This window comes from Ixodes scapularis, unplaced genomic scaffold (genome assembly GCF_016920785.2).
Source record: "Ixodes scapularis isolate PalLabHiFi unplaced genomic scaffold, ASM1692078v2 PGA_scaffold5__190_contigs__length_132052651, whole genome shotgun sequence".
NCBI lineage: Eukaryota > Metazoa > Arthropoda > Arachnida > Ixodida > Ixodidae > Ixodes > Ixodes scapularis.
This window is the reverse complement of record NW_024609880.1, coordinates 120,426,080-120,446,117: the sequence shown is the minus strand read 5'-3', so window position 1 is coordinate 120,446,117 and position 20,038 is coordinate 120,426,080. Positions and strand designations below refer to the sequence as shown.

At 43.3% G+C, this 20,038-nt stretch overlaps 1 protein-coding gene across 1 annotated transcript; it reads left to right on the top strand.

Moving 5' to 3' along the window:
- The first annotated feature begins 522 nt into the window (after window positions 1-522).
- On the top strand, window positions 523-18,510 carry LOC121837923. Its single transcript, XM_042293805.1, has 5 exons — window positions 523-666; window positions 1,701-1,873; window positions 9,579-9,649; window positions 11,793-11,996; window positions 18,233-18,510. The coding sequence occupies exons 1-5, from the start codon at window positions 523-525 to the stop codon at window positions 18,508-18,510; spliced, it is 870 nt and encodes a 289-aa protein (XP_042149739.1).
- Window positions 18,511-20,038: the final 1,528 nt, after the last annotated feature.

The following is a 20,038-nucleotide window of genomic DNA, read 5'->3' as shown; positions in this document are numbered from 1 at the left end:
ATTCATGCTCAACAAATATCAAAATTTCATTAAATTCACCATTTCGTAGAACACAAATACTTCATTGTGGTCCCAGAACGTATCGAAAGGCAACCGTTACAACGGGCAGACGAAACAGACCACAGGCACGGAGTAGACGTAGTCTGAACCTCACGCAGCCGATCGAGCCGACCGAGCGTCAAGCAGATGATGAGAACAGCGTCGGTGCGCAAAGCAGTCTGGGATTGAGTTATTTTTCAGGATTCGCTGTTGTGCATGATGTCATGCCAGGTCCTACGGTATTAAACTTGCAAACAGTGGGATTCATCGCCTGACAAAATAAAGAAGGAAACACACCCACCCAATTTGAAAAAAAAAAGAAGGTGGGAGAGCGTGACTTTTGTAACGCGCACAGCTGAGTTCTTCTTTTTGCAACAAAAATATAAATAAATTTTGATTCTTCCAAGAATCACGTAATCGGTGAAACTATATAAAGCGAACACGTCTGCCGATATTGCAACTACGTTTGAGAGGTCGATAACGATGCTCGCCCTGAAACATTTTGTGTTCTGTCTAAGCGTTTCTGCGGCGTACGCCGAGGTAGAGTTTCAAAGTTGGGAGAGACCACCGGACAACAATCCTGACCTGAACAGGAAAGGCCTTGGCCCGATGCAAGATGCATGGGAGGTATGATTTATTTTCACCGAGTATATCGATTTTTGTAACGTTATTAGCCATCTGCCTTGTCATGAAGCGATTGTTGTTGTAGTCGAGATCCTGTTCATATTAGTAAGGAGATTGCTTCCGGATGACCTTCGGAATACATGTGCCCGAATAATGACCCTGCTGAAAACAAACCCCATTGCGTACTAAAACGATTGCAGTCAATTGCCTCAAAAAATTATATCCGGAGACCGTTAGTTACAATTTGTTTTTATTTTTATTTTTCACTAACGTTTTGCGCTACGTTTGAGTGAAGTCTGAGCCTTCGGAAATGTGTAGTTTTGAACCGTTAAAAAAAAACACACACACACACACACATCAGCTTCGTTCTTTTTTTTTTTGCAGCGGATGGGTGCATTGGTTTTTTAGGTGGCACGAATTTCCAAGGATGATAAAAGAAAACGTGATGACAATAATTCTAAGTCAAAAGCGAGCTGAATGAAGAATACTGTATGAGGCGAAAACAAAGTTCACATTAACTGAAGGGCGTGTTTGTGACATTGACTGGCAACAGAAAGAATAACACAAACGCTGGACGTAGTCCTTCAACCCGAGTTTGTTTTCTTCTTTCTGCTGCCTGCTAAAATACCGCTGCCATTGTTCTTACTTAATATCAAAATTGAGTGTTCGTCCGTTTCTTCCAACAATTTTGTTTATTAATGTTACGTTTACAGGCACGCGCATTTATTGTAAGCCTTTTTAGTGTGCTATTTAGTCCCTCATCGGCTATACACTGGTCACTTTTACTCTTCTGGAGAGTCAATGGAATGTTTTCAGTCGTAGAGGACATGGACGAAAGTGCAGCGTGCACTGTGACGACGTTCATCACAATTTATTATGAACGCAACAAAATTTTGTCTGATAGTCTTCTTACCTTTAGCTTAGTTTTGAATTAAACTGTCTTCACATTACGGCTTTATTCATACATACAAAACTAATCCAGAGGACAGCATTTAATTTACGTAAAAAATTACAAAAAAATATTAATATATTTACAGACAATCAAGGGTACGGCGAACCAGACCTATTATCTCATTTATAGTAGCGGATTGGGGACCGAAGCGTATTACAGAACTTTTAAATGCATCCAAGCGCAAACAAGATACCTCAATCAAACATTGAAGAGTGCCAATTACACATCAAAATGGTACCACCCAAGATCTAAAAAAATGTAAGCATTTCCATTGTTTCATAATGTCCTCAACATAAATGGTTTATTAAAATGTCTAACCATTTATACATGGCATTTTGGTGTCCACTGAACTTTCCAAAAACCGATAATTATCCGCTTAGGAATTCTACTGAAGTACGATAGAGTGCTTGAATAAGTTTATTCTTTAGTCACTAACTTCGTATATATACTATTTCGAACCGTATGCTGGGGCTTAAAAATAAGATGCATACAATTATGCACACAATAAGATGCATACATATTATAAAAAAGCTTTTGATAATACGATAGGATTATTATTATGGCAAAATAGTGACATCCCCTTAGTCCCGCGTATGCACTTCCGCGGACCATAAATGGGATTGCCGTTATAAATACACATGGCAAGAATTTATTTCGACGATAATGTGCAAGCTGCGAGAACAAGCAAATCCTAATTATACGTGGCAGGATTAAAGAAACATGTAACAGACGACGATAATAATCCCTGGAGAAGAGGAACAATTAAGGGGGACAAACGACAAAAAAAAGTCTCGAAAACACCAAAGACGTGATAAAACCCGTCTGCTCTACTGACGTCTAACTCCTGGTTAGCTCAGTTATTAGAGCGCTCCACTCAAAATCGAGAGGTCCCTGGTTCGATACCAGGACAAGTCGGATTTTGTTCGGCCGAGCACCAGTCACCAAGCTGTGTTTTGGAGATATGTGTTTTTCCTTTTTCCCCATTGTTTCACTTCTCCAAGAATAGTTGTCGCCATTCTTGTCCAGCTCGCTTGCACCTTGTCATTGATTGCCTTCTTACCATGTAACAGACATCACTTTAGACAATAAAAAAGGAGGCGCTTCGACAAGCCAAATACAGTGTGGAATGTTCGCAAAATGAGCAACAAAAGCTGGCAAGATATATGCTCTCACAAAAACTATATCTCATGCGATCTTCGGGACATTAGCATCATGTTACGTGGTATCTAACAAACAAATAATAGAAAATATGCAGATCAGTGACTCGTGCTGAATCGTTTATTAATAACGTTATTTCTTAAGCATGTTTTCCATCATTTCCTTCTTAGGGACCATATGGAGATAAAATGGCCCGTGATATATTCAAACGTAGTTTTTGACACCAGAAAATGATTTTATTGTGTTTATAAAGCTCATAAACAAGAAATCATGCGTGTAAACGTGGCGGGACAGAGAGTGAGAGAGCCTCTGGAGCACCACAAGCGCGTGTTACGTGCGAGCAATTTTTGTACCGCGTTCCACGCGGCGGCATGTGCTTCCAGAACACCTCTGTTTTCCTGCAATAGACCAATCCATACACTCTAAAACCGGTCCCTCATAAAAAACGCTGTCCCTCTGATTTTAGAGGGGACAACAATGCTTTCAGGGGGACAGCCCTTTTTAAGAGGGAAATTGAAAAATAAAATAGTAACATCTAGAGGGACACCAACATATTAAGAGAGACCAAGGAAACCGTTTCGTTAGTCCCTCTGAACAGGAAAGACAGACAAAAAGATTCACGCGTGTCCCTTCATATTAAGAGGGGACCAGTCCCTCTTAACTGGACCAATGTAGTTCGGTCAGGAGGAGGGGGGCAGGCGCACTAATCCACGGCAAAGAGTTCAGACGGTGCTAAGGCTTCGCGCCAATTCACGGAGAGCTGGAAACGGTCGTTGCCGGAGAGTCGCAAGCGTCATGCTGCTCGTTTGACTTCCTTCGGGTGAGTAATCCTGTCATATTGGCGCTTTTGTTTTGGGTGCATTGCGGGTGGGAATAACGAGCCATCAATATTTTCACGCTGGCTGTGAGATGCACGAGCTTTGCATGTAGAGTGAGAGTGTTCAGCTGTAGTCCGCGGACGCGGTCGCTTCCTGGATCTGCTCGTTCAGCTACGACAAAGCGTCGCTAATCGTTTGCCCTGCCGTGAGCCGCAGGGCTGTCTTTCGCACAAAACACTTTTAGCGGGTTAGGGTGTCCCAATGTGTACGCGTCTGTCTTAAGCTGGTGATGTCAGACCATTTTCTGTCCGACGCGTTTGTCTACTTTTCAATTTCGAACGCGCGATCGTTCTTCTCCCAGCTCGAGCTGCTAACTTTGGCAGTGCTACGCCGGCATTTTATTACCGGCAATTTCCTGGTATTTTATCCGTGAGCGTACACTGTCGGCATCGAGTACTACAAAGGATGGCATCACCCTCCCTAAGGCAAAGCCAACATAAAGGCACCCTAGCTGGGGCAGTCAGTGTTTGTAAGCTTGGCTCGCCGATTTCTTTCTCGGTGTGCACTCTAAATGCTCGAGGTTGACCGCCCGGGAGCGTTGGTGGACAGAAACAATGTTGGCGATTTTGCGTTTGTTGGCCTTCACAATTCATTACAGCAATTTACACTGCAACGTTATGTTGTAGACATCGTTAGCGTTGCAGTGATTATGAACATTTTTTTCTCAAGTGGGCGGCGAGTAAAAACCCATAATGTGTGTGTATGCTTGTGAAAAGGGCAGGGGGATTGGACGGGCACAAAACAAAAAGAAGAAATAAAGTTTTTTTTTTTTTCTTCGCGTGTTCGCGTTGCGTCGGCGTCGCGGCGTCTGGGGGAAGGGTGTAGCGGCGGCCAGGGAGTACATTTTTTTTTTGTATTTCTTTGGCGTACTGTTTTGTTCGTTGTATTTTGACGGTCGTGCCGGCACAACTACCGGCTTTTGTTTTTTGGCGCCGACCATGTTTTTGTTTTTGGAGATTTTATTTACGATGTTTATTATGCTCTTTGTTTTCTGTAGCTGGCTGAATATTTTTTTTTTTCTGTGTCGTGCATCCGCGAAAGATATATAAACAGAAGTTTGCTTTTTTTTTTTTCGTTCTTATGCGCTTTGGGGCTAGTGCGTTGACTGTGGGCGTTAAATGACTGACCGTTATTAACAATCTTGTTTTCAGAGTGAGGCAATGGCAACGAACGTTGACATGAAGGGAATCAGGCGGGGGTTCCGCTCGGATTGCTCGTGTAAAGAGCTCTACCGGGACCCTCTGCACGGTGGAACGCACCACCCTGAGTGGTGAGCCTATACTGCGGCCACCCGCACACGGTTCACAACGAACTCGGTAATTATTAACTTTTTGTATTCCGGTATGTAGGTAGGCTCTATTTACGTTCTGTTGGCATATGCACTGCTTCTGAAAAAAAAAAAAAAAATGAATGGCTTGCGGCGAAATGTTTACAGAAATGTAATTTTTTATTTGATTACGTTGCTTTCTAAAACATGCGCTAGATCACCTCTGCAGCTTCGAGCCGCAAATGCAATCCATGCTTTCCAAAGCACATGGGGCTTCTAAAGTTCATCTACTACTAAATGCGTTTTCGTTTTGTCTTGGTAATACAGAAACAGTTGATTCTCGTAAATTAAATAAAACTGCAGTCTATTCTCGTACCAAAAATTAATAGTAGCAGAAGTTGCGTCATAAGCTAATGTCACTCGCTATTTTATCGCATACAGATTGGGTTCCGAATCTTTGAACTGTTTGCACTTTATTTTCGCATTTGTTTCCCATCGCCTGCTTGATAACAGGTGAAAGCGCTTCATTACCTTTATTCTAATTCCCACCCTCTGTATCTAAAGAAAACAATATGGTCTTTCATTCAGCTAAAGGTGGATGCACAACTTCGGTTCCATAACGCGATCGTCACCATGGTGGGAAACCTGGAGGAGGTAAAAGGGGCCTTCTGCGGAGACAACCCAACAACATTCTTGAACATTAAGACCATCCTCCGGTCTCGATTGGCCAGAAGTTCTTTCATCACCTATGGTATGTGAAAAAGCGAATGCAAAAATAGAAATCTAAGTTTGACGCTGACGCATTTTTTTTTTTTTTTTTTTAAGAATTGCTGCTTGCAGGACGATTTTACCGCTGACGAAAAAGTCCAAGACCCAAGACTTTCTTCGGTTCGGAGAAAGGGATCGTTTCTGGGAACTGGTCAGTGAAACTCACCGCTAGCACGACTGTGGAGGGGGCACTAGTCATGTGCTTATGGGTGTATTACATAACGGGACTTTCCTACCCCGTGGCATGTGGACAAACCCTTGGACTCCTCTAGGGTCTGCTCGTTGAAAATAAAGTGTTTCGATTCAGTTTATGTCGGAGAAGCTCATAAAATCGCTCATGGCCGTTCAAAAACAACAGAAATTCCGAGCTTCTGCTGATGGCAAGAGACGCCGAATAATTAGTTTTTAATGTTACGAAGTTGGTAACTACGCTCTAAAAAAAAGCACAGGAATCTACTTTCCCGAGCCAGCACTTGGAAAGTCAATAACCGTAACTCACGGAAGCAGCTCAGCGAATCACGATGCCGAAACATAAGATTAGACCAAAAAAGCCAGTCCGAGTTGTGACGTTAACCAATGCAAAACATCACGCTTGTTGTGCTTAATGTCGCAACTCATTTTTTTGGTATAATCATATGTTTTGGCATCTACATTCGCTGAGCTGCCTCCGAGAGTTATGGTGATTGTCTTTCCAAGTGTTGTGCGGGAAAGTAGACGCACGGACTTTTTTTTAGAATTTACTTTTCTTTTTGTGTTATCCGCTAAAAAAAGTTTTTTTTTTCCAGCACGATTGTATTGTTGTTGTTTATGATAGGCAAAATGAGTCACTCTGCAGCAAGAAATTTTTTGTGTGATAGCTTCCAAGAAACGCCGATTTCTGGCGTCGTTCTAAGTCCTTTTTTATTCGTGAAAGCTACCAGAACATCGTTATAGAATTATTATTTTGATGAAGACATATCAAAATATTTTCTTGTGTCATGGCAAATAAAACAGTGTTTACTCTTAAAGTTTGTTACTGTTTTCTTTAACACATTGATTCCGTTTATCAAACAAGATATACAGATCAAATTTCAATTCTGCTACGCAGCACAAAATAACTTTGGTTAAACCATATCAGCAAAAGTGCGAGAAGTGCAGTGCAGCATGTCAGCTTACACTCAAAACACGAAGGAGCAGAAATTGTACGATACAATAACAGAGGTAACTTAAAGCCGGGGTCACGCTGTTTATACATCATAAAAAAAACATTCTGCAGACATGTTCTAATACGAGTCACCGCGACATCCGTGCTTTGTATGCCACGTGACAAAGTAACCTCTTGATTGGTTACCTCGTGGCGTACGAAGCGCGGATGTCGAGGCGACTCGTTTCGGAACATGTCTGCAGAATGTATTTTGTATGAAGTAAAAGCAGCGTGACCCCGACTTAAGGGGGACTATGCCCCTGCATTTTAAGCGGGCCACCGTCCCTCCGAATTTAAGGAAGAAAATATCTAAAAACTGTCCCTCTTAATTAAGGGACTCTGACCTCAAATTTAAGGGAGACGCCGCCTCGCTTACTTTAAGAGGGGTGGTGTCTCACTTAATTAAGAGGGAGCATCTCCATGTAATATTAAGAGGTCTGTCGCCCCCCTTAAAGTTAAGTGGGAAAAAATCGAAGAAATGTCCCTCTTACTAAGTGGGACCGGGCTTAGAGTGTAGCGTCCTTTATACTGACAAAGCCTGGCAGATCGCCACGATATGCAGCCGCCGAAAGTGAAAAGGTAGAGCGGCAGACAAGAGGCATGTAACGCGCACCCCGCTGCGGCGAGACGCCGAAACGCACTTGTCCCGAGCTTGCAATGTCCGCTTCTGCTTCTCGCGCTCCTAGGGCTACCGTTTCTTTTCTCGTCGGGTTTGAAAACCATGTTTCGGGTCCTCGCCGCTGCAAAACCTGTGCGCTGACTACATGCTCCCAGGGAAATACTCTGTGCTACCAGATTCTCGCGCTCCATATCTGCGACCGGGCACTGGGGGTGCCACTGCCTGTCTCCCTCGAGGAGGTAATAAGCAAGGCGCTTCGTTCCTCACCCAGAAGGTGTAAAAGTTGGCTCCGTCATCGAACTGCCAAGCGTTGTGAGTATATAGGAGGCTATGACCGATCTCACCAGCCAGTTTGACTACGTTACCATTGTCGCATTGCATCGAGGTGCATCGAGGGAACTTTAGTTTTTCAGTACGTGCCCGAACCTGGCTGGAGCTCTGCACGTTAAGGTGGCTTCACGCATGCGCCGAACGCCTGGTGAGATGGGTCTTTCCCGTTCGGAGCGCTCATAAGATACATTGGCAAAAGGACAAGGCGGTGTGGTGCAGTGGTTAGCATATCTGACCGGTAATTATGAGGCTACAGGTTAAAATCATGACGCCCTCTGGGGTTTCGTATTTTGGGCAGCTACATAACAATAATTTCATCAGATCAGTACGGTTCATTTTGTATAAAATTTCGACATATGATCTTCGGATGTTCTTCAATACCATAGTGAGTATAGGACACTGATCGCTTTATTATAACTGGGCGCTAGGTCCTGTTATACACAATCGGCGCATACGCCGATTGTGTATCGGCGTATGCGCCGTGAAAGTTCGTGTGTTCCTCGCGCACCTCGTACGTTTGTTTACCCCCGAAACGGAGTCACGTGCTTTTGTTTTTCGCTGTTCTCAACCAACGTCGCCATTTGATTGGCGTGATCCTCTTTGCGTGGTATTACGCGAGCGGCGCATTTTGGAACCCTTGCCCGCCATACTAAGTCGATAAGTTTGACTTGGCACAAGCGAGAGAAAACACGCCCCCATCCCCTGAAATATTGCAATATTGCTGCATGAATGAAAAAAAAAAGAATGATGGATGTCGAATAATTTGTTGATTTGTGGCCAGGTCTGGCAGTTATAGGAGGGACGGTGCCTTGTCATTGGGAGCACACATAAGTCGACAAAACCAGTTTTCTTCCGCTGCTACAGAGCGCTTTAGCACCTTGGTCAATCGCCTAGTGACTCGATTGCACGACGCAACCTCCGGCGACGCTAATCTGGAAAAAAAAAATACTGCGCTCGGTTTCCAAACCCACGATAGACAAGGTAGTACTACTACAAGTGGCGTCACTCATAATACGGGTTGACAGTTGAGGGGTACTGCGACCTTAAATTCTTTTAATTTTCTTTCTAAAATAAAAACTAGCGCGGAAGCAAAAGTGGTTTCATGTTTACTAGCGCTCTTTCCTCACTCCCTCGTATCATCCTCGTTTTGCGCTTCAAAATCTCAATACGTACAACCAACTAGCCCGCCAAACGATCTTAATGACAAAAATGATTTCACGAAATAAACTTCCCAATGGCAAACTGTGTTATTTTTACCTTCTTAAATATAACAATCTTCGAATACGTGGCACGTTCATAGAATAAGCATGTGCAGAGTTTTAGGGCTAAGAATCTCACGGTTCTAACACAGTTTCCAAGAATAGTCGGCTCGCTAATTTTCAGGTGCCTGTGTCTATTTTATTTTGGATGGTCTTGCTTTTTTTTTTTAAATGCAACATGCCTTATTTCATAATAAAGACAAACAGCTGTTCACTTTTTAAAAAATTCCTAGCTACGCGTTCGTACAGATAAGCATTAAGTCTATCACATATTGCTGAAATAATTTTCGTTAGTCTGAAAATAGGCAAACTGCTAAATGTTGGCTTTTAATCGACTTTTGCTTACCCCTCATATCCCTGAATTTTCAATTTTAGATGGACTAAATACAAAATGTCTCAAATATTTAACCGACCTTATTATTTTCCCGTAAATTTACACCAATTCTCATGTATGTAAACAAGATTTCTGCAAATAGTAATTCATCACTGCTTCTGCGACAGCGAATCAAATACCCAATATGTTCAAGCTGTAAAGCAAAAGGATTATAGCATTGAAAATGCTATGCATCTGGGTACGTATCTTATATTTTTTTAGTAATAATTAACGCTAGCATTGTCATCGCGCGATTTTTGGCAAGCGCTGTGTGCGAACCAGTTGTTGCCGGGACGCGCACCATAAGTTCAGGAGCTATTTATGAATTCATTAACCACAGTTTTATTGCCGAGTTGCTAAAGGGCCATCCGCTGACCGACAATAATGGTCTTAAGTTTTTATTGTCTCTTCATTGATTTAGTTAACCGTACATATGTTAAATGCTGAGGCAACGTGCAAGTATTTTTTTATATTTGCGTAGAGGGTGGGTTTTGCTGTGGTTTACTACAGTAGCATGTTTATTTAAATAACTTCTGTAGATGCAGAGGGGTTAATATTAGTTTAAATAGACGCCCCTGAGCTGATTTCTATCCAACTTTTGGCGGTACACATAAAACCGGTATAGCCTTTCCAGAAGCACGATGTCGCTGAAAATATGCCAGTCCCTCACACCACCAAAATGTTGCCATTCAAACCATCATTCTGGTATGAGGTGTAACATTTTGTTACTCATGTGTACGACTAAATTAAAATGATTCAACATATTTTCGATATATATTTTGTTGTTTTTGTTTTCAAAATGTACGCATGTTCACTTATATACAACCCATGAAATAGTTACGCTTTTTTTTCTATGAGATTGTCCTTCCATATGATATGAAATTATTCTTGTAGGTTTGATTATACATGTATAGAAAGGCAATGTCTAATGTACATTTGAAACTTTTCTCGCATTACCTGAAAGCCACTAAATGTTCCAAGATTACCTAAACGTGCAAGCATTTTTTTATAATAGAGTCGCAGCGCAGCACTTTGGAGCAATAAAATAGTGGATATCTGCTATTAAAGCAATTCGTGTTACCGTCTAGGAGTTTTTGTTCACGGGTGCTTGACGTGCGCGCAGCGATGCTGGCATTTTTTTAATTACAGTTCCTCTCAATCTTTCCAAGCGGTCGCAGGACTTACGTATTGTGCTCGGTTTGACTCTCCTGCTTTAAGACTTCCCCAATTCAAAGCCAAGGCATAGCCCATAAAGAGTCACTTTTGACAAACGCGGGCAAGCTGGCGCTCCTCGCCTAATTTGAGACGTCCCATTCTTGCTGGAGTGCCTGTTGAGCGAGCGCACGATTCGTAACAGCGGTCTCGTGTTACCCTGTAAGTTAAAGTGTAAGCGGATAATCGATTAGTGTTAATTTCTTGAATCCTTCTTGTATCTACTTCCATTCCCTACGTAGTTTTCGAGTAGGGTATAGGGAACATAAAGTATATAATATTAAAACCTGCAGTAAGAAGCTATTAGATATTTGTAGTAGACAGAAGAAAAACGAGTGGCAGTTAACTTCTAATGTAAATGCTGTGTAGAAAACCTTTTTATTTCATTGTTATTCGGGGCGTGCACGTGAAAGATTTCCGCCACCAACTTCCACGAACGAGAAAGCTGAATGGCGTCTTCACCTCGGTACATTGATTCGACGGCCTTAGTCTAAAGGCTCTGTTTTACTTCAACGTTGAGCGAAGCGAACGCAGCTTAGCGCAGAAGGCGCTCGTTTCATTGGACGGCGTGCAGGAACTCGATATCTGCGACCAATCAATGTCTCTGTGCGCTGCGCTTCGCCGCGCTTGCTACTCTCGACGTCGGAGTATAACAGGGCCTGAAATGATCATCGCAGTACACTATTTTCAAACGTTCACCACAGCAGCATTGGCAGTCGCCATTTTTTGAGCACGAAGCGTGGGATTTAATCCGCGTCCTCGCCGAACGCTGACTAAGCGCTCGTGTTTAATATGAGCTGAGAGCACGTGCTCAAAAAACGGCGTACTAAGATAGTTGACCCAGCAGCTATAAGTGTGCAAACTTTTAAAATGGTTCCCTTATTCTTGCGTGCATACTCATTTTGTTTGTTCTTTACTTGTTTTGTCTCATTGCTGACACCTTTTATTGTTGACTGCAAATTTAGCTGTTTGTGACATTTAATTTCTCACTTTCCACTGTGTTACCTTGGACGTCAATGCCACACGCCAGGTTCTGCCTAAAACCCGTTCCGTGTGCACGGTATTGAGCTCACAATGTACCACTTAATTCAACAACAAAAAATACATTTCTCTAATCTTTTTCTCCCAAGACCAGCCTCAGCGTAAAGCCACATCAAGAAATGGATCCTGCTATAACCTCGATTTCGACTCCACATGTGAAGTTAACGGCTGTGCCGTAGATCACAAGGAATGTTGGCGAGGACCCTTGAGTGTGCATTCCGAAAAATACGTGTTATTCGACAATTCCTTTTGTTATATACTGAGATCACTACTAAGCCAGTTTGGCTTTGAATGTGAGTATAATGAAATGATGTCACATACCACGGCCATTTATATATATATATATATAAAAACGCTTTCGAGCCGCAAAAAGAAAGCTATTTCATTTGTTAAATAAGTTGCTCCAATCCACGCTGTGAAGGACAGCGAAGCTGTTGTAGCACCTGCAAAGATTGCCCACTGCACGGTGCACCAACTCATGTTTACAAACAAAAGGGAGCGCCCCGAGCGGACGCCACCGGCGCCGCGCATGCGCGATGGTGTGCGGCCAAGAAGCTCGCCGTCGCCCATAAACAAACCATTGGAATGCTATGTTGTTTGCGTCGGTGTGAGTCGCCTTGCCCTTTTTCGTGTTCGAACTGTTGATTCTACGTCTTCCTGGCAATGTCTGACTACTTAAGCGGCGTCAACGAAATTACCGAGGTACGTTACACCGTAAAACTTCGCGTGAATAATGTGACACGCGGCGATTCATTCTGCGTGGACGCCGCAGAATGTACGCTCAAGCCAGATTCGCATGATGAGATTTCGCTCGCCATTTTTAGTCGCGACGTTGCTCAGGCTGCAAAAGCGTGAACCGTAGTTGCGATGGTGGACGTTGATACTGAAAATCGCAAGCAAAATCAGACTGAGTGACTCAGGCCTAACAAGTGGGTGATCGCCACTGGTAAGAATTATCAACATCTTGTATCTACTGTTTACATCGAGTCTGCTTACCAACCTTCAAACTTAAGTCTTTTGAGGACAGCACTTACTTAGAATCGCAAGTACCGGGCCAGCATTTGGTCTACGGGCTGGGATCGTCTAAAGGCCGGTTCAGACACTTGCGTTTGAGTGCGTTTGACTGCGTTGCGGCGAAAACCGAAAGCGAGTCACCGGCACATCTGTGCTTCGTATGAAGCGTGGAATCCAGTTCAAGGAATCTTCTTGGCACGAGATATAAGCCGCAGGGATGTCCTGGTGTTTCGCTGCCGCAACGCTGTCAAACGCAGTCAAACGCAACTGTGTGAACCGGCCTTAATAGAGCAGACGACGAGCAGAAACGATTGAAAGAGCAGACGACAGTTCGAACGATCAGGCTTCCGTTTGAACACGAAGACGCACTGAACGTAGTCTGCAGGTGGTCCGTACAACTTGACGGTTTTCCGGCGTTCATGTTGGAACAAAACAAATAAATCTGATGACCACAATTATCTGTGAATTCAGTCCAAAGTTCTTCCCACCGAAACAATCGTGGTCCGACGGTGTCTGGTTTTTTTCTTTTCACGTCATATATCCACGTTCTCGGACGAACCGAGCACATAAAAACTGACCTTCAAACCTTTGTTGACTCTTTTGGTACAGCCCCAGCCGCGTCGTTTTGAAGAGAAGGCAGGTTTTTGTCTGGTTCCTTTCAAAACAACGCAAGAATACACGTCTCACATGGACTTCTGCCCACAGCCCCAGACCGGAAGTGCGCCCGACGCGCCACCACCGCGCTGTGACGTAACAGAGATGAGTTCGTGTATATAAGACTATTTTATGAGAAAGCATTAAGTGTCCCATGAAGCAAAAGCCGGCGTTGCCTGTAACCGCCTGTAGCAGCGAAATGACAGCTAAATTCCCTTAAACAGCGACAGGACATGTGGCTCTATAGCAAGGGCGTCATCGTTGCTGAGGAGCCAGCCGAACTACTGGCGGCGCAGCGGGTTGGTGGGGGGACGCGGGTATGCTTAGTCAACCGGTACTTTAAGGTCGTCCTAGACATGCTCTGGTCGTCGTCCTAGACGTCGTCCTCTAGGTCTTGTTCTAGACGTTGTCCTAGATGTCATCCTTAAGGTCGTCCTGGAGGTCGCCCTAAAAGTCGTCCTAGACGTCGTTCTTGACGTCGTCCTTCAGGTCGTCAACGTCGTCCTCTAGGCGTCGTTTTCGATGACGTCCTAACGCCGTCCCCTAGGCGTAGTTCTCAACGTCGTCCTTAAGTTCGTGCTAGACGTCGTCCTTGAGGACGTCGTCCTAAACTTTCATGCGTGTAGAAACATTGCTCGAAAAATTTCACCCGCAAGACTATTACTCTCTCCGTGCCCGGTGGATTGCCCGAACCACAAGAAACGTGCTAACCGCAAAAAAGGTAGACGCTTAAATAGGATCGAATGTCCCCTTTAAATGGATAAATAAACGTTTCGATCAATCAATTAAGCGGATACTACAACGAAATTTGGACGCTTATTTCTTGCTCTATTCGCGTTCAATGGAGCAGTATCACATCAGACACACTTATCTCTTGTTGAAAACGACAGAAAAAAGAATTTTAAAACAAATTGAACGATTAGCAAGGAGCACCTGGTGGATGACGCCTCGTTTGTTATGCCTGTCTAGGAACCTTCACATGTAGTGACGATAAATAAGGTATTGTACTAGACCGTTTCCGCAGCCCGCTAAGCACCCGGATAGCGCTCTGTAATCCGCCACAAGACTTCGGACTATGCAGACAAGGCTGGCGCCGCGCATGCGCAGCTGCGGCGCTTTCTTCACGGGTACCGTAGCGGAGGAGAAAAACGGTTTACTACAATTTCCTAGTCTCGCCTCCGGCCATCACCAGAGAAGAGGGGAAGGAGGGACTCCCCCTCTCCCCAAGATTCTCTTTTGTGTGTCCAAGGCATCGCTATTGTCCCTCTACAAGATTACAGAAGAATAACCCATTACTGAAAATTGACATAAAAGCAGCAATGGGGTTTGTTGCGGTGGCCCGATTGCTGGTGTGCTTCGGCCGCCTTGGTGGCTGAAACGGATTTCTGTCTTTCTTCTTGGACCAAGTTTCCCCGCTTTTACCACAGTCTCCGTTTTCTACATCATGATCAACATCCACCAGCTCGCCTGCGCACTCACAGTTTCCTTTTTTTTTTTCATTTAGGACATTTTCTCGACGTCAGCCTCGCCGCAGCTTTGCTCGTTCCAGACAATCTACGTCAGGATTGCGGCAATGTCACGTGCTCTCTGCTGGCTGCTCTCGGAGCGCTTGCCAGAGTGGGCGTTTATAACGAAAAATACAGTCATCAGGCTCAAAATACAAAAGTGCGAATGTCATTTATGAATATTGTGGATCATATTCAGCCTATTTCTGAACACGACGGCTATATTTCAAATTTCGTTGAAGTATCCCTTTAACACAACTGATTGAAATGTAGACGAAACGTTTAACCAGCAATTCTCCACATGAACGCCAAAACAACCCAGGAGTTCGAGATCTGTTAAAATATTTCGAGTATTCTTGTAAACCAACTTGCCTCCTCCAAGATTTAATAGAGTACAGCCGAATTCATCTCGTTAAATCTCCAGCTTGGTGTCTGTGTAGTATCTAAGGTTTCTAACACTGCTGTCACATAAGCAAGTTCAACAGGTTTGCAAAGACGGTCCGACGGGAAGTAGCTTGGAACAGAAGTGGCACTTAATGTTTTTGCAGAACCAAAGGGTCTGTACCAAAAGATTGACCAAAAGAAAAGTAAAGAGGACACTTCACAAGCCCCTAAAAAGTCATTTTTATACAGTTTAGTTTTGACACGCGTGTAAACAAAAGTCAAAAAATTGAAACAACACTGACGGCGCGAGATTAACTTTTTTTTTTTCTTTTAATTTTGCGCGCAAAGTTTATTTCGTCACGGAATGGTCATACGCTCTCTTAACCTGATCGTGATGGTCAAGCCGATCTACCTCTCTTCCACGCGCCCCAAAATGCCGAGACAGAATACAAGCGGAAAGGAGGCGACTACCGACTCAATCGCGTCTCGCACTGTCGATATTGCTCTAGATGTCTTGTTTCCTGTAAGATAATTTTTCGACACGCATGACCCAACCTGACTGAAGTTTCTTTTTTTTTTTTCTTGAGTACGACGACACAAAGAAGTTCCAGAAATCCGATTTGTGAGCCAAATACAGCTTGGCTGTTATAGACCACTTTCAAAAGTCACGTGACAATTGTTAGAGGGTCGGAACCGCTGCACAATGGCGGAGCGACTGCATCGAGGAACGTGCAAGTCTTTCCATAAGATAGCGAACGTCGGAGCGCGGCCAACACCTCGAGCCGACGAGCCAATCAAACAGCATCGAAAGTGCAACGTCACTGCGATCATCACCTTTTTAGTGATGTGTTTTTTCCAGTGTGCCGTGAGGTTGAGGTTTTACTCCGCCATTGTGCAGGGATTTCACAGCTGCCAACACAGTGCCGTATTTTGAAAGGGGTCTATTCAACATCTTGGTTTAATACAGCACGACAAAACAAGGACAAAGTAAAGACGAGACCGACTACAGTACTGTTTTCTGTCTCGTCTTTACTTTGTCCCTGTTTTGCCGCACCGTTTTAAACCAACATTCTCCATGAACCGACTAGCCCATGCATACATTTCAGCGATATATTCAAAGTCGTTCCACCCTTAATACAAACTCAAACATTTTTCGAGTCACGTGGCGTTCAGGAACCTACAACCAAGCGTTCAATGTGTGCAAGAATGTGCCAAAAATCGGGAGAATTCTTCGAAGCAAAGGGCGAAAAGTGCGAAACGTTTACTCCGAAATTAACAAAATAACGCTATAAAAAGATGCACGTTTCGCTATCTATGCATGTGGCATCTTAGAATAAACTGGCACGAGTGAGGCGAGAGCCCTCTTATACAAAAGCGAAAGGCCAATAGACTTTCCAGCATTTATCACCCAGGCTAAAAATGCCAAGTCATTGGAATGTGGACGCATACGCGTCGTCTGATATTCCGCTGAAGAAAGCAACTGCGCGCGCTCAGAACGCGTTCCACAACTTGGAATGGCAGCGCGCAGAAGGTGATTAGTGGAAGGATCTATACACATTTGCAAGTACGAGCTCTGGGCGCCGCCATCTTGCTGCTGGTGTGGATAAATTGTCTGATATCCAAGCATTGCTGAGGCGTACCCGCAGTTTCCATACTGGCGCCAAAACAAAGCGTTTTCAGTCCACGGTGATCAAAGTAGCTTTTGAAGTGCGGCTGCTTGGAATCGTCCTTAGGATGCGTCGCTGTCGGGGAGGCAGGCAGGTTTGCACACTACCGCGATGTTCGCGCTATGCGGAAACGTTTATACTCACACCAGGGTCTAGAGCGACCCGTGTGAGATCAACCGTTCGTGACTATTGTCAAGCGCTCCAAAAGGTTAAAGTAAAGCGTAAAAAAAAAGCCGGGAACTGAAATCGCCTAGATTCAAAGGCAGTACCCACTCAGCCACGAACCTGGCGAAGAATAGCAGTTCTAACGCTTGCGTAGCTACCATGTTCGTTCAATGCTAAAATTAAAACATATTCCTATTGTGTTTTTTTTTTTCTCGACCAAAATAGGAAAAAAATAAAGACATAAATGAAGTACGTAATCAAGGTAGCATTAGGCCGGAAAACAGAACTGGTTATGAAATATGAATATATGAATCTCCTGGTCCGAAATTCATGGGCCATGAAGCTTGGACATCTGAATTCGGTGCCACCCGGCTACAGCCAATTCGGTGCCACCCGGCTACAGCTTTTTTAAGAAAACCTGATATGAAAAATACGACAGCCGATTGGCATAATGTGGTGCAACGCCCCTAATACAAGGATAGAAACAGTTTTCGTAGCTGAGACCAGCGGTCAATTCGTTTGATCTCAGTATTCTATTTCTACTTAGACAAAAACCAAGGATAAAAGATTAGGCTTCGGTTGTTCTGATATTATGACCAGCTCATTATCTTAACTCTACTTGTAGAAACCTATTCAACTGAGGAAAATAAAACTCCTTATTGCTTGCAGACCGGAAGAACAGACGGTAGCCATCGTGCTCAAGTTTTGTTTTGATTTTAATAATCGGTCCTATATCTAAAGTGCGGCTTAATAAACTCGATCGGATTATAAACACCACGACACCGGTGATATAGGGTTGCATTAGAGATCGCAAAAGCTCGCAGGAAAAGCTACACTGGGTAACATAAAGGTTAAACTCGCAAAAAATATTCAATTGAAGTGCTCAGTACCCTACGTTTCAAAACATATGTAAACGATTACACTGTGATTGTGAAAATAGAATCTCATTTTTATTTTGTTATTATGCAAAGTTCAAAAGATGTTCTTTCGTTCTTTCTTCAATCAGCATGCTGAAGTTGGGCGAACTTGTAATTATATTTTTGCCTTTGAAACTTTTGTTTTTAATTTTTTATCATAAGCGAACATTTATATTCTAAAATGCCCTTTGTCTTAAAATATCACTTTGTCTTTCTTTTTCAGCTTGTGAATTCTGGCTTAGGGAAGATTGGGTAAAGAAACATTTGTCGATTCCCGAAGTACAGATCGAAGAAAGTGAGAAAAAAGAGGAGGAGTCTGAGAACAAGGATAGGACAACGTATCCGTACGATTCCTTATTTAAGCAACTTCCGTCCAGCTGCCGATACGCATTTCTTCTTAACTGCGGATATCCGGAATACCGAATGTATGACAAGGAAATCTGCGACAAGATTAATGAAGAAAAAAATGCTGCATCAGGTGACACAAACGGAAGTAACTAACAGAATTATGTCAGCAAATACGCTTCCCGGGTCTGTATGAGACCACATCGCGCTCAAACCATCAACCACACGCTTTTCGAGGCACCCTTTGGTTGCTCCGTGAATGTGAACCGGAGCAGTATCTAAGGGAGTCATGCAAACATTGAAAAAAAGGTATTTTACAAGAGCAGGAGTCAGCGCGACACTTTGCCGCCTCATATCTCGAGAAGAAATCTTACTGCCTGCATTTTCGAAAACTAAGACTAGTGATAAAAAAAAGCATACTTTACAACTGAATACCTGTTAAAGAATTGGTGCCGGTCTTATAACAATAAAAATGTTTGAAAATGTTGAAGCATTTTTTTAATTACAATTTGTGACTTAAAATAAGTTGCTGTGATTAAAACAAGGGGGGCTGCGTTTCTGCGGCGGTTGACTGCAGACTACGGCCAAACGTCAAATTCAAATTCTTTATTGATCCCTGAAACAGAGAAAGGAGGCAGAGAAAAAAGCAACTGACACACTGCTTGACTAGCCTCTGCCCCCCATAGCAGCCCAGGGAAGAACAAACATAAACGTAAAAACACTAGCATTTGACATATTCATTATAGCATGGAAACGACAACATCATCTATATTGCGAAACAGAGAATGTAAACAAAAGGGGGAGAAAAAGAAACGAAAAAGTATGTAAAAAAATAACAACACGCGCAAAACGCATACAACCGTGTTATACTGAACTTTTTTTTTTTTTTCAACCCAAGTTTTTTTTTCAACCTAAGTCGCGGTTGAATTATCTGGGCACCGAAAAAACGACAAATTTCACCTGCTAAGGCTATTTTCATTGTCCTCACACTGCCTCGGAATAGCTGCCCGCTCAACAGAAATATCTGGTAAATATCTTATCAACTTCAGGGTGGAGTAGCTAACTAAAATGAACAATTCCTATCAAGCACAGCAGGATGAACATAATGCGTTTTGCTGCAGCAGCTGCAGCAAAAAAAAAACTGGCAAAATTTCCAGATTGCACAAGGTGAATGTATTGCTCACGTCACTCAACGCCTACCAAGGAGCGAATCCTGAACAACAATATAGTTCAAAGACGTCGTGCACATTCATGACGATCTATTGCAATTGTTAACTGTTAGCCGAGAGCCGCATAAATCCTGGAGCAATACACTTGCTTGCTGAGTAATTCGTAAATTGCTTTCCGCAGAAAAAAAAGGAACTGAATATATAAAACGTGGCGGCGCAACGATTTTTGTATTTTCAGCACATACCGCTTAGATACAAACGTGTACGCTTTTAACCCACGCATCACGCGTTAGTTCAGACTTAGTTACTGAAAGCCACATTAACCGAGTCTCAAAGTTCTGTTTGCTTTATCCTCTTTTTTTTTTTTTTTCTTTCTTAAGTTGCCATGGGACCCACAACTTCGAGACATGAGTACTGGAAGTTGCAAGTGCTGTCAGACGACTAGATACCGGTACTTTAACACAAAACTACGTGCGAAACATGGGGATAACGTCGGCATGATATGGCAGCACACC